Source organism: Nuphar pumila, chromosome 17 (assembly GCF_984573655.1).
Source record: "Nuphar pumila chromosome 17, dmNupPumi1.hap1.1, whole genome shotgun sequence".
NCBI lineage: Eukaryota > Viridiplantae > Streptophyta > Magnoliopsida > Nymphaeales > Nymphaeaceae > Nuphar > Nuphar pumila.
Genome location: NC_143265.1, coordinates 75,564,682 through 75,580,645, shown reverse-complemented (window position 1 = coordinate 75,580,645; position 15,964 = coordinate 75,564,682). Strand labels below are relative to the sequence as shown.

The window sequence follows — 15,964 nt, the reverse complement described above, 5'->3', positions numbered from 1 at the left end:
TTGGCTCTTGTTCTCATTCATCTTCAAACCTAAATTTTTGCCAAAGTGTCTTAAAATTATCCACATCACTAACATGTTCTCCTCCGTAGCCTCACCAAACACCAAAATGTCATCTGAAAAAAGAGAATGGATTATAGAGACATAATTTAAAACCCTATACTCTTGAAAAATCTCACTATCTTGAGCTGACTTAATCATTACCGACAATGCTTCCATAGCCAAAATAAATAATAAAGGCGATAAAGGGTCTCCTTGCCTAAGCCCCCTCTTAGGCTTGAAAGGAGCACCCCTATCCCCATTGATGGAAATAACTATAGAAATGACCCGAAGCAAACCTCTTATCCAAGATATCCATTTGTCCCCAAACTTCATACATTCCAAATAATGAACTAAGAACTCTCAATCAAGTGAATCAAAATCCCTCTCAAGATCAATTTTTAGCACAAAGAAAGGTGTACCAGATTGCTTAATGGAGTGAATGGTCTTATGATCCAAATTACATGACTTGTGTAACCGTCAGCCTAGAATAAAAATGGTTTGTGAGGAGGAAATAATGGAGTTAACATGAACCTTCACTCTAGAGGCCACAGTTTTTTATATTATCTTGAAACATGAACCAATTAGTAAAATAGGTATGAACGACTCAATATCTTTTGCATTAGCTTCTTTAGGGATAAGAATGATAGCCGAACGACAAAAAATGCTCAAAATGATAGCATTCATGTTAAATTCATTCATCTTAAGCAAGTCAAATTTTACATACTCCTAATTTTGTTTGAAGAACTCAATTGAAAAATCATGGAGACATGGAGTCTTACCATTAAGCAAAGCCCATACCACTCTTTTAACCTCATCCAAGGTAAAAGTTGCTTCCAAACCATCATGGGTTGCAACCCCCAAACGAGTAAAATCCATAGACAACATATTACATGAAACCTTCATTAGATTGGAGAAGCGGTTAAAAAAGAATTCCGTAGCTTTCTCAAAAATATCATTACCCTCCCATTGCTGCCCCTCAATTCTCAAATACGCAATATGATTCTTTCTCCTTCTTGTGGAAGCACACATAAAAAAAAAATTGGTATTTGTCTCCACCGCATGTAACCAATGCGCCTTGTCTCCTCCGCATGTAACCAACAATGCACACATAAATGGTTTGAGTTCGATCCCAAGCCAATCTCATCTTTGGAATGATTAATGATGTCCCAAAAAACCAAGTGGATTTTATCCTTTTGCACTTTACCAGACCAAATAAAGATTTGAAAGGCTCTATTAATTCTTTTCCTTTCCATGTTTGGGATGTGAAACATTTGCAAAAAATAAAGGAGATATGAAGTGAGGACTTGTTTGACAAGTGTCACCCTCCCCGCATTAATGGCCAAATTGAATCGGGCTCAAGAATTTATTTTTGATAAAATTTTATCCTCAACATCTTTCCAGAATCTCTCTTGTTACACCTTGGTGAAGCGATAGGCCAAGATATTTGAGTGAAAGTGTTCCAACTTGACACCCAAAAATGTTGGATGCAAATAATGTTGTTTCCCCCCTCCATTAAAAGGAACAAAGCTAGACTTGAGGCCATTAATAGATAAACTAAAAATCTCGAAAAACAAATTTGCAATGTTGGTGCAGGTGGCATCTCCAAAGATGAGAATGTCATTGAAAAATAAGATATGTAAAAAGTAGGGAGACCCGTACACCATGAAAGAGCCCACCACCAATTGCAGAGTAAATCATGAAGGTGAGGGCCTCCATGACAATAAGGAAGAGAGAGAAGGGGGGAGAGGGGGTCCTCTTGTCGTAAGCCACGAGATAAGTTAAAAAATATACTTTGAGTGCCATTGATTGTGATTGCCGATGTCGAAATACAAAGTTGTTCTTTTATCCACACACACCATTTACTTTCAAAGCTCATTCACTCCAAACACGCAAGCAAGAAGTCCGAACTGACCATGTCAAATGCTTTGAAAAAATCAAGTTTTAGCAAAAGGCCTTTGAACGAGAAGAATGTATTGAGTGGACGACTTCCTCGTGTAACTTCCTTCCCGAGATAAATGTAAATTGATTATTTGAGATGATGTGATCAATGACCAATTGAAGGCAAGAGGCCAAAGCCTTGGAAATGATTTTGTAGATGGTGTTTCTAAGTGAGATAGGTCTAAAGTTGTCAATGTTACCATGAGAACCATAGTGTATTGTAATTGATTGTCCAAGAGCTTTAAGGAGCACAACATTGGCATGAAGCTCTTGGAGCAATAAAACCAAGTCATTTTTACACACATCTCAAATACTTTTGAACACTTCAATAGGAAAGCCATCAACCCTGGAAGCCTTTCCCAAAGGCATAGAACAAACAACCTTCTTAACTTCATCCAAAAATTTTCTTTTAGAAATGAGACTTCCTTATTTCTCACTTAAAGCACATAATTGCAAGTCGCCAAAGTTGGGCGCCATTGTTGTAGAGGAAGTGAATCTAGCTTGGGGTTGACAAGTAAATCAATAGGTCTGAATTATTCAGTTGGCCAGCATTGGTAGTCAAGTAAGAAATGTGATTTATTGGCCTTCGATTTGATGCAAAGGCGTCCATGCACCACCCCGTGGCCTCAAATGCCTCTACAGCTTTGCCTCGCTAGACGTCCGGTAGAAGGGTCTCCTTCAACACCACGTCCTCAACCATGGACATCTATGGCAAGGAAGATCGAGTCGTGGATCCCCCTCATCGTTGATGCTCCCACGCTTCTTTATCTTGGCTCTAGCATGAGGCGTTCGTAAGCAACATCAATCACAGTCCCATCCCTGGCGTCAGTTCCCGCTAAAACCCGATTTATGTCAACAAAAAGAAGCCATGCTTGTCGGATCTGGCAGTAGGACGTCCTTGGTTCGGCCCCTAAGGGTGGTGCGTCCAACGATAGTTTTTCCAGGGCATCGGCAGTTCTACCTTCTCAGCGCAACTACCCTCGGCAGACGACGTCCTCCGATCACCCTCGAGCTGCCAGGGCCAAGAATCATCTAGTTGATTCATTTAAAGCACTCTTCTGCTCCAGTGTGTTCCTAGGGGGATCTTCATAGCACACCACCTCTGCTCCAACTCCAGTTGAACATCGGGGATGGTGCCCCTGCCTGCGCCTCTCAGGGCTTCACGGTATGCCACAGGCCTGGGGATGCTGCTGCACTCTCCACCCGAAGCAGGTTATATGTCCCCCCCCCCCCCCCCCCCCCCCGAACAGGGCCGGTAGGTCCATCTCATGTTTGGGTGTTCCCAAAGAGCACCACATATAAGATACAGACCAGCATGTATCCCCATGTGTGTCCGCATCACATTGCATCGTAATTTGGTGCCGTCACAAAGACTTAAGTACCCTTTACCGCCATTCTCTTCCTCTTCCTCGAACGGACATAAATGCCCTCTATCTAGAAAACTGAACCGACGGATCGTGAAAAGGAAAAAACTGCCCTCCATCGTTATCGCGCCAAAATGTTCAGCAAAGTTTGCGTATATAGCAAGCTGTATGTTGTAGGATTTAAATAGTTCAAAACAATCCATTCTCACCCTAAGCAGAAAACTCTACCGGAGCATGGTATGTCGTGCAATAGATCCACTTGCTAACGTCAACTCCCAAAATGTCTTTGATGAAACCGATCTGAGAATAATGAATAATGTGGCCGAAAGTAAATTCACGACCCCAGTACACGACACAATACACATATAGATGAAATCTTACGAGATGAGAAATGTCAAGCCGTAAACCACTGTCAACTTCCAACGAATTGTAACACCATAGTTGTTTTTCATGTAAATTCATCACGTATAAGACCCAATGCTTTTCAGATTGCCAGAGTGTAGGAATCAATATCTGCAAATGGATCGTAAAAATGTGTTAGCACTGTTATGTTGTAACCTTGCACTCTAGGTTTGTTTACTTACTTTTTCACTTGACAAAAGGTCCTTGCAATGATTACCGTTAACCCAGTAAGGTAGGCCGTCTTTAAATCCACTGGAGTATGGCAAACGCCGTAAGATAGTCTGCAAACCGAAACATTGTTAACAACAATGTTAAAATATGAATCAACTGGACTAAATCAATAACCAAAAACAATATAAAATACAACCGATATACCATGAAATACGGGCTGATGATACTTATAGTTTTGCTTGGTGCACTGCTTTTAATATAATTGACGAAATCGGATATAGTCTGTTTGCAACAAATATGATAGATTACACGTACGTACACATGACTTACGTATATAGACAACTCCTACTAGTTTCATACAAACAAAATTACTGATCATGTTGCATTGTGTGAATTCATCGTGCATTCGTTTGATGTCCTCCAGGAGTGATTGATTAAGTTTTCGCCCAACTTCATCGATGGATGTTCTACTGAAATGAATAAGGACTTTGCAATGACCGATATTGAAATTACATTATAGAGTATACAACACAAATCGTAAAAACATCATGAAAGAGACGGATTTTGATGAAAATAGAGACAATGTGTACACAATATACGCATGATTCACCATTGTTGGTCGTGTAGCTGTCTTCGTCTGCCTCATCGACCACAATTTGCTATGTCACTGGTTACATGTTCGAGGGAAGAACTCCAGGTTTATAAAGGAATTGTCGGTTTGATTGTTGCTGGTTCACGAAGTAGAAGATAATCACACCGTCCAGTACTTGTGCGACTATTTATGAGCCAAAACATCTACTGTTCAACCACCGTGATCAATGAGTAATGTACGATCAATTCAAAAATTTTTAATACATCATTTGTCGCCCGTACGAATCACATATGTGTATTGCGATTTACATTCAATGATGATGAGAAAAATTACGATTTATAAACGATTTAGTTACCTTATCGTTGCTGACTACTATCATTCAACGAGAAACATTATCATGTTTTTTTTTACTGCATACAACCCAAATTTATTTTGCGATTTTTAGTACATGATGGAGAGAATTACAACGATTTGTGAACGTCAATCATTTCGTATAGATCTTTACTTATATCATTTCCGAATGTCAATTACATGCTTGTGTTGACCGCATAAATCGGAAATGTGTTCTTCGTTGTTCACTCAGTTTAGGGTATAGGGTTTATGTTATAGGCTTCATGTTCAATTTTCGTCTCCATTTATACTGTATTATGTTGTACGTACATCGATTTATGTGTTGAAATCGTTACTTTGTTATAAATTTCTCAAAAAATTGATGCACATGATTTGTACTACGAATTATTGTAAATATGTATTAAACGTATACGAATGGCTGTTATAGATTACTCATACAAAATGCAGACTGATTGCACAAATCGCTATACAACGAATATGAAATCGATTCATGCACCACCAACCACTAACCACAAATAGTCACCGACAAATCAAAATCCAGCGATTACGAAAGACTTCCTCGGCAAGATCAGTGGACGTCCTCGGAGTTCTGCTGCGGTCCGAATAAGAAGGGAAACCCAACAATTTGTCAGTAAACGACCTCTGCTGGAAACCATAAACTCTTAACAAATCTGACGATGTGGAAATCGGGTCATGCAAAGAGGCATGACCACTTAATTAATAGCCCAAACAAGATTCTTGTGTACCAGTTTTCTCTTGCGAATTCATCAGAGCCTGTCATGAAACACAAAATATAAAACACTGCCTTAAGTTTCACAAGAAATGCAAACCTTATCCCAACATTGATTACATACCAAAAGACTTGTAAAACTGAAGCTATCGTTGCCGAAAATCTGGTCGGGAGGAATAAAGGTTAGCATATTGGGTATTATGTCTTGAGGGTATTGCTGCATGTTAGACATTACACGAGTTAGATATTGACAAGCTTCACGTAATGGAAAGCAATATAATGTCTTACATACATGTTCATGAGAAGGGTTTTGTTGCCTTTGATTAGAGGTTTGCTGTTTCTTAGACCTTTTCTTGCCAACCAATTCTAGTGCACCCTTTGTCCTCCGACGACTGCGATCAGAGGCAGGTTTTCTTTTGATACCCTTTGCTTCATGAATATGTCCATCATAATCAACAATGTTCACTATTGACTTGTTAAAGATGATGTTTAGGCTACACCGTAACTTCTCAGGAGTGTTGAGCGAAGCATGATTTTCACCTACGCTGTTCGATCCCATTATCTTCGACTGATATTCATTCGCTGCAACGGACTTAAGGTTAATTAACTGCACGTTTTCAAGTAACTCCCTTGATGCTTTTCTCATGCATACATAGCCTTCTTCACTTCTCGATGCCAAATCAGCAACATGCATAAATGACCTACATAGTTGTTGGTAACAGAAGGCTATGTGGCACTTCTCATCGACAACAGGTTTACTCACATTGTCCATATCAAGCATTTCAATCTTTGCTTGTCTTCTCCATATTCACATTACATAAGACTCTGGTATTTCTTGTATCTTCTCTTGATTAAGTGTCTTTAATGCATGACAACATAAAATATCTTTGAATTCATACATTTTACGCGAACATTCAACTCGTTCATTGTCCACATTATACGTGACATGTGCTTCTTGCCTTTTGTGATGCTTTTCACCCTCCCATAAAATACAGTATTTGCGCATATTCTCGGTTTGCACGAGTCCTTTAATATTGCAATTCATGACGTGAAACACCTCTTTCTTGATCCATTCAAACACAATTAGTGTATACAGATCTACAGGTCGCATTAATATTTTCATGCCAAAAGTTGGAGGTCGTGTATTGAAGCATTTCACGTCGTGTTCAAGCTCATTCTGTCTTAGACCGTCTATAAATAATTCATATTGTTCCATAAAGCGAAACATTGTTAAACATGAATACAAGGTTTTCTTCAAAGTGGCATGCATAGATTCAGCTTTTTGTGTGCTTATCATACCAGCACAAAAGTATTTTCTTCCATATGCCAATGCCCACTTCTCTTTTTCTGCATATAAATTTTGTAACCATAGACAATCTTCAAGGTCGTATGTCTGAATCATTTTCTCTCAATCAGACATAAAGGTGATCTCGTCTACGCTCTCAAGCACACACCTAGTAAACTTTTTATCAAACCCTATTTTCTGATTAAATATGTGTCCTATGTTCTTTGCTGCATTTTGAAAGATATGATGTGCATGTGGCCACACATAAAGCACTGCAGCCGCAATTGCGTGATCACCATCTATAAGTACAACTTCATGTTGCTTCTCGTTCATTGCCTATATAAATACTCAGAACAACCATTCAAAGCTTTCCTTGGTCTGGTCATACAAAAATGCGCCGCCTAATATACAACTCTGTGAGTGATGGTTCACTCCGACAAACTGCGCAAAGGACCACTGTTCAGTATTAATCTTTACTGTAGTATCAAATACAAGCACATCATTGAAGCATTCATAATCTACTCTTGACTTTGAATCGGCCCAAAACATATTCACAGCATATCCATCTTCATCCAGTTGAATTATACTAAAGAAATTAGGGTCATTGCTTGATTTCTTCTATAAGTAATCAACCAAAGAACATATTTCTCCATTCTTCATGTTATCATTCATCTTCTTTCTCAAGTGGTTTCTTAGATTCAAAGGTGTGAATGACACATTATCGCGACCACCGTCTATATGGGCAAACAAATTGTATGTCTTCCTTGGTGCAATGCCGACGTTATCGGCTATTTCAGCCATTGCAGCATGCACTACAGTTACTTTACGATGTGACCTTAACATAGGTGTCATAAATGATGCAGATAAATCATGATTATGATCACTGATTAAAGTACGAACTAGAAAATTCTCATTCGGATGTCTTCTCAAAACCATTCTAGCTTGATATCCACATCTTGATTCTGGCATGTTCCTCGTTGGATTTCCCATTGATTTCTTCCAACCTTGCTTGGAACAAACATATGTCTTTCTCACCATGACACCTTGTGGATTTTTTGACCAAGAAAACCTTCTCACACTGAAGCCAAATTTTAGGGCATAATCATTGTAAAATTTATATGTAGCTTCCTCAATATTAAACTGCATTCCTTCTACCAGAACATAGACAAGTGTACTTCCATGTTCATTCGCAGTGCCTACACTTTTATTATGTATACTGTCATGATAATCTACCTCATTATTGAATTGCATTTCTTCTACTGGAACATTCAAGTCAAGAGTGGGTCTAATGCCTGCACCCTTCTTATCATGTGCATCATTAGTGCAAATGTTCAATTCTTCAGTTGCGTCATTACTATAGATGTTTCATTCTCCATAACTTTTAATTGATTGAGCTACATCGTCTTCATTACAACCTGATGATAAGCTCAACAATGTTATAAGCAATATATCAATTTGTGTTGCCAGCAAAATAGCAAACAATTCGATATTAACTAACAAAACAATATCTCACAAATCGGTAGTATGTTACTAATACAACGGTTTGAGATACAAAGCATATAATGAGTGAATGTAGGATACCTGATGGGTTGGAGGTCCTTCCTAGCATTTGCAAACAAGCATTCTTGTCAACAAGTCCCAGCGTCTTACAAATATCGATAAGTTTCCAACCATCGTAAGAACAAGATCTACCTGCAGTAACAAAACAATGCTTTAATGGCACACAAGATGACATGCGTCCTTCATCGACAGCATGATGAGATGGGAAGCTACTCACGACGCTTTAATGGCATTGGTCAGAATGTTTGTGCGTCATTGCTTTCTTCCGTAATGCCTAACGACAACGCAAAAGAAGAGAAGACACAGGAATGTTTTATAAGCAATATATCATTTTGCGTTAGCAAGTGCATACGTTTACTACGATTTAATCAGGATGCATATAACAACAGATACCGATAAGGGTTAGCAAGTCAAAAAATCGATTTAAAGAATGACAGTATAAAAGCAACTGCGGTTTGATATCTGCTTATAATGAGCATCGAGTTGTCACTTACCATGCCAATAAAAGACACGAAATGTCTTACATGTGTGTTGACGATAACGCTGTCACTAGATCCAAGAGGCTGTGAAACGAGTTCAATACAAATCGCTGACAGAGCAGCGATTTGAATGTGTGTAACGATGTGTTTCTGCACGCACACGTTTTCAAAGTCTGTGTACAAATATCTTATGAATACATATTACAAAACATATAATATCTTACAAATCGATATACATATCGAATAATATATTGAAAATTGATACGGTAGTTAAGCATAATAACTTACAAATCGACAATACAAAACCATAATATCTAAAAAGTCGATAAATATATCGCACAATAAATTACAAATCGATACGGAAGAAATTGGGCATAATAGCAAACAAATTGATATTAACTAACAAAACAATATCTCACAAATCGGTAGTATGTTACTAATACAACGGTTTGAGATACAAAGCATATAATGAGTAAATGTAGGATACCTGATGGGTTGGAGGCCCTTCCTAGCATTTGTAAACAAGCATTCTTGTCAACAGGTCCCAGCGTCTTACAAATATCGATAAGTTTTCAACCATCGTAAGAACAAGATCTACCTGCACTAACAAAACAATGCCTTAATGGCACACAAGACAACATGCGTTCTTAATCATAGCATGACAAGATAAAAAGCTACTCACGACGCATTAATGGCACTGATTGGAATGTTTGTGCATCATTGATTTCTTCCATAATGCCTAACGACAACGAAAATGTACAGAAGACACAAGAATGTTTTGTAACACAACGCATACACAAGAAGGCGACAATGTGTTGTAAAACATGATACAAAACAAGGCGGAAACCTTGACTGGAGACGAAGGCAAAGCTTGCGTTGACAATGGGAGCTACTGTTACAGCAGATGGCGCAAGAGTTTAATGAATAGAGAACGTCCACAGCTTAAATAGTTAACATCAAACTTTCTGAATGGAGGACTTTTTTGTCATTTTCTCAAACCGTAGTTTCACAACTTTTGAATGGAGGATATTTTTGTCATTTCCTCGAACCGTCATTTCAGGGCAAGAAAAGCAAGTAAGGGTGATTAAGTCTTTGCAACAACACCAGAGTCCGATGCAAAGTTATGTCATCATACACGGGAATACGAGCCCCATGTGCATAAATACGTGGTGCTCATTCGCCCCCCCAACACAGACGTGTGACTCAGTGAATCATCGGGGGCGAACATACACTACCCTCTCCTCTCCACCTCTGCAGCTCGCTGCCATTGGTCCAACGACATCCAATGGAACCTCTGCTGCACGCCACCTTTCTTGGCTTCTTCCAGTTGCACGCCACCTTTGCTCCAGCTCAGTGCTGGAGACGACTTTCCATGCACCTCTCATGCTCTCTGCACCGAGGTACACCCCCATTGACCCTACTTTATTCATGGATCTGTGCGGTTCTGGGGTAGTGCAGTCAGTTGAGATTGAACCGGCTGTGGTCGCCCATATTCGGACCCTGATTCAGTAGTTTGGAATGGGTTAGTCTCTCATAGATCCGTCTTCTTGGATCCTCTCCAACCCGGCTATGTCGGAACCATATAATATGGGTGTGGGCTGCACCCACTTCAATCCTCACATCTTCTATGCGTCCCTCATTTCACCATCCCTGAATGTTGAATGGACACTGCAATTTTTCCCTTTCAACCATTTCAATGTTGACCCCTCTTGGACATTTAGATTTACCACAAGCATCAATTACGAGTCGTTGCCGGCCAATTATTGAACAAGATCTGGTTTTCAGCGTAATCGATAGCACCTGGGAGGATGTTTTGAAGGAATTGATGGGCCAATCATGGGTTGATCTGCAAAATTCCAAGAGGTGGTGGGTTGGGAGGATCAAACTACAAACCATTAAAATTGAAATTTGTGAGAAATCTCACCTTGAGGAGGCTACACATTTAAAAGAGGAGCATAAACAACTAGCCTCTTTGGTGGAGGAGTAGCGAGTTTGAAAAAAGATGAGGTGGCGACAAAGATCTCGAATCACTTGGTTAAAGGAAGGTGACTTGAATGTCGACCGTCGGTTTCTCACTGCTCATTTTGTTATGTTTGTTTAGCCATGCCCATCAGATTCATTCTTTCATTTTCATGAGACATTACCAAACATGCCAAAAGTGCTTGCTTGACTACACACTTGGCTTGGCTTTCATTTGCTAAAGTTAACTAACTCAATTTAGTGAATTGAGATCAGGTGCATGCTTGGCTTATGAAGTGCCTGATCACCCATCATCTATATATATATATATATATATATATATATATACCAAGTCAACCAAGACCTACACGCTTGAAAATGATTGCTATTTGATGGGGATCAAGAGATGCTCAAGCCAACTGTCAATATTTCAAGTTGGCTGAGTCTGACTGCTAGGTCCAGATCCAGGGATTTATTCCCCACCAAAGAAAAGAAAGAAAACCGTATATTCCTATATGCTATGATAAATTTTGAAATCTCTCAAGTCTTATTAAGATTAGACCTTTTTGTCTAATCTTTTTGTTTCCACCATCCAACATCATTTCCACTTCCATTAATTCTATCATCATCAGCATCATAGATGTTATTGTTAATGTTCCAATCAGCCATTCTAGACTAGGGCAAGAATATGCCACAAGTCCACGATTAATGGCTTTATTCTAGATGGCTCTGCAACTTTGGTATAAAATATCTGGTGGCGCCCTTCTGAATGCTGGTCACCTTGGTATGAAGACCATGCGGAATGGTGAAGCTTTTTCAAAGCTAGGATGATGCAGACATTAGATTTTTCAATACCAGGGGGCCACCCTACACTCCCTAATGTTCTTAGCATTACATGCTTATCTACCTACTACATAAGCCCATGCTGTAGCCCCTCCCATCTACAATACCCTGTCAACTTGTCATCCCTGTGAAAAAAAAAGAAAAAAAAAACTTGTCACCATTTTTATGGGTCAAATTTGGATTCTCTCAGCTCTCAAGTATGACGTTCACCAATGCGGTGGACATGCAAACTACACAAGCCTCTCTCTCTCTCTCTCTCTCTCTCTCTCTCTCTCTCTCTCTCTCTTATATATATTTAAAAAAAAATATTCAGATTTTTTTGATGGGAAAAATTATCACAGAGATAAAGAACGTGACGAGGTATCACTCCTCACATATGCAGACAAACATCTAACACAGAAAAAACAACCCCCCATAGACAATCACACTGAAAAAAAGATGTAGGCAAATATCACGAAGAAGTTGTGACCCCTCGGTAGGCCATTTTAAGGAAATAGAAGCTTTTAGTTCCCATCTTATACGGTTTCCCACCTGCACCACAGATCTGTACTCCTCCCTGAAAATCCTATTCTTTCTTTCATTCCAAATGCATCGCCACGCAATAAGCAACCAGCACCTCCAAACGAAAGCCCGTTTCTTAATAGATTTTTGCATGTTCCTAGCGATGATCAATTGTCTTAAACTTTTCAGGTTACCCAGTGCAACGGCAGTCGAATGCCATGTATCTTTGAACAGCCGCTGCATAAAACTACATACATAAAATAGATGTCTCACATTCTTCACTTCGTGCACATAAAAATGCATTTACTAGGGAGGTGGTAACCTCTCTGTTTGAGATTGTGATCAGTGGGCAGCCTATCCTACAACGCCAGCCAAGCGATGAAAGATCCCTTAACTGGTAGTCTGTCCTCCCACAACGTCTTGTCAGGGAGCCATAAATCAGATGGGCGAAAAGCATGTTGTAGCAAGAAGACATGGAGGATTCCCTATTATTTTGAATGCCTCCAACTGACTTTATCTCTGCCATGGGTGAGTTTTATTCGTGCCAAAGGCCTGCATGACATCGGTTCATCTCACCCATGTGTAAAAGAAATGAGAATATACAAGCAACAAATCGCATATAACTAGGCATTTCACTTTTTGCAAGTCCGACCTTATAGATGTGTTTGGGATGGTGCATTTATTAAGAATCGATACATGGATCATATTTCTTTAACAAACAGATATGTTTTTCCAGGTTTGATTATATATAAAAATTCTAAGCTATTGATTTTCAAATCCTAAAAAAGTATGTCACTTATCGTAATCTTATAAAAATAAAGCTTGATTTTCAAACCCTAAAAAAGTATGCTCACTTATTGTAATCTTATAAAATAGAGCATGTGAATCAATGTAAATCACATCCGTAAGCTCAGATTAATAAAAATAGAAAAAAAAACCCTGAATATCCCAGTTGATTCCATAAACAACAGAATTTAGTTTGTAGGATTGTATATATATATATATATATATATATATATATATATATATATATGGTACACTTGATTGTACCAAAAATTTAGTTTGAATCTGATCATGATGTGAGCTGTTTTGATACAATCTAACCTCATAGATGTGTTTAACATATTCAATTTAGTAGGAATCGACTCTTGAATCATGTTTTTTCAAAAAAAAAAAAACATGATATCGCTGGAAAAACATGCTATGAGTAAGGAAAAATTGATGCCTTCATAGCCATTGATTTTTATATCCTGGAAAAAATTGTATACAAGTAAGATTATAGCAATCCAAAAGTCAATTTCTAGATCACGTCTATGGTGTTAGATGTGAGGAAAAAATCTAAATAAGGGAGTTCCACTCTACTTGCTAGGTCATTTGCACATACAAATGACTAGCAAATCTTAACCCTTTATATATATATATATATAGTGATTGGTAGCTGCTCAATCCATAGATGCTTAAGCCCAGCTAAAGTGCGCTGACCGTCCATCGTGCATGTGATGGATGGCCAGCATGCAAAAACAAAAAAAATCACGCAAAAAACACAAAAATGAGCAAAAAGAGCCTTTAGCAGTGCTTCAAAACACCGATAAAAGTACAAAAATAGAAAGCATCGCTTGGCTTTTAGCGAGTTTCGAAGCACTGCTAAAAGTAAAAAAAAATATGCAATTTGTACTTTTTTGATCATTTTTATGTGCTGACCATCCATCACGTGCGATCCATGGACAATCAGAACGATTGAGTGCTGGTTGAGCACCTATAAATTGAGCAGCTATCAATTTCTCTCTCTCTCTCTCTCTCTCTCTCTATATATATATATATATATCTATATATATATATATATATATATATATATATATATATATGTATATATATATATATTTGATTATGGGCAGAATGCACATGGGTTGCTGGTTGTTATGGGACCTAATCCTAGAAGCACATCATGTGCAGTAAGTTGCAGAAAAATCCTTTCCCTCCAATAAACTATGAACACCTCAATTTAACAAATAATGCAGCATGGGCTAATGGTATCATAAATGCCAAGCATGAGCCCACTGCTTGGGGGCATTCTCTCCATCCTGCCCATGCACCATTGCACTCACACTCAAGGGAGTTACAGGTTCAATGGTCACAGGGACCCACATTCCCAACTAATGTGGGACCCACAAACCAGATACCCTCTCACCTCTACCATCCACGCAACTCATAACCAGGTTAATTAACACTAGCAAGTTCATTAATTAACAAGATAACTATAACCATACAAAAAAAAAGGAGAAAATTAGCAAATGAAAAGAAAAGAAAAGGAGAAGAACCTTAAAGCAATAATGGTCCACCACATGCACGCACGTTCACTTGCTCCTCCCTTCCATTCGAAGCACGTGTGAGAGCCAACCCCATTAAAAAGCCTAATTAAGCACCATAATCTTTCATTTAGTTATTCTTAATGTTCATCCTTTGTGCTGAACATTTACAATTACGATCAACACTCATTTTTTTTCTCTTTCATCCTCACTATCTCTTCTTTACAATATAGTTAAAGTTCTCTATCTATACTTAGCAATATCCCATGGGCGCCCTGTGAGGAGTCCCCTTCCTTCGTTTCTCTCTCCTCGAATCCGGTGGGGGTATCGTCGCCGGCTGATGTCCGGACGATGAATTCCCAGAATCCGAATACGTAGGTGTCGATTGTTTTCGTCGCCGGCTGCTCGACATGCCGGTGATCTTCAATCCAAAAGAGCAATAAGAATGTGTCTTAGAGATCCTAAAGATGAAGCCAAGCAATGGTGGAGAGAGAGAGAGAGAGAGAGAGAGAGAGAGAGAGAGAGAGAGAGAGAGAGAGAGAGAGAGAGAGAGAGAGACTCACCTTGCACCCAAGAGAGCAGTAATGGGAGGAGTCAAGGAGGGTCCTCTCGCAGATTCTGCAGGTGTTGGTGATGGCCTTGCCGGGCCTGAGCTGCGGCCTCTCGTTCAAGAAGACGACCCTGGCGCCGTTGATCACGTAGGTCTGCACCCCGGAGATGTCCAGAACCTTCTGGATCTCAGACACCCGTATCACGTCGTGATACGATGACCGTCTGATCTGCATTTTCATTGGCCTAGATGTCAACTGAGATTGTCTTACATAACAACTCTGTTCCATTGGAACGAAAAAGGAAAACAAAAACACAAGAACCATCTCTCTCTTTTCATTGAGAGGGTGTTTGATCTGAACCATATTATCTAGAAAAGTGGGATAATAATGGATACCACATTGTGCTTCAAAACGCAAGATCCCAACTTATTCCACTTTTCTAGATAAGTGGGTTTCCCACAATCACCCCCAGAGAGAGAGAGAGAGAGAGAGAGAGAGAGAGAGAGAGAGAGAGAGAGAGAGACCTGAATGACATGATGGGTTGTGTGGTCGATGAGGCAAGAAGAGCACAATGCGTCATTCATGCAGTCTAGGCAGTACATGTTGCTGGGCTCACCATGGAACTTGCAATTGGAAAAGAAGGTGGTCTGAAGAAGAGGCTTCAGCCACAGAGGCCATATCCCATCATTGCCTGAGTCTTCTCCATTCTTCCCCCACTCACCATTCATGGCAGGCAAATGATGAATGCATACATGAAGAGAAACAACAAATAAGAACAAGATCAGAAGCTACCCATTAACAAATTCCCAAGGCAGATTCCATTGGGATTGGGTTCAGGATGGTAAGAGCCAGAAGAGGTCAAAATCTCATGGACCCAATTTCAGAAACAGTAG

General features: G+C 39.3%; 1 protein-coding gene across 1 annotated transcript; it reads right to left on the bottom strand.

Annotated features, from left to right (window-relative positions):
* Nucleotides 1–14,729: 14,729 nt before the first annotated feature.
* LOC149812256 (protein RGF1 INDUCIBLE TRANSCRIPTION FACTOR 1-like) lies at nucleotides 14,730–15,673 on the bottom strand. Its single transcript, XM_089993615.1, has 3 exons — nucleotides 15,596–15,673; nucleotides 15,084–15,299; nucleotides 14,730–14,941 (listed from the first exon to the last, which is right to left on the bottom strand). The coding sequence occupies exons 1-3, from the start codon at nucleotides 15,671–15,673 to the stop codon at nucleotides 14,774–14,776; spliced, it is 462 nt and encodes a 153-aa protein (XP_089849741.1). The 3' UTR covers nucleotides 14,730–14,773.
* Nucleotides 15,674–15,964: the final 291 nt, after the last annotated feature.

Bases quoted from the DNA above. Each gene is read 5' to 3' on its own strand.
- LOC149812256 (XM_089993615.1), bottom strand. From the start codon at position 15,673: ATGTACTGCCTAGACTGCATGAATGACGCATTGTGCTCTTCTTGCCTC. The intron at 15,300-15,595 runs GTCTCTCTCTCT...ATGAAAATGCAG, and splicing joins CAACCCATCATGTCATTCAG to ATCAGACGGTCATCGTATCA. The intron at 14,942-15,083 runs GTGAGTCTCTCT...TTTGGATTGAAG, and splicing joins ACTGCTCTCTTGGGTGCAAG to ATCACCGGCATGTCGAGCAG.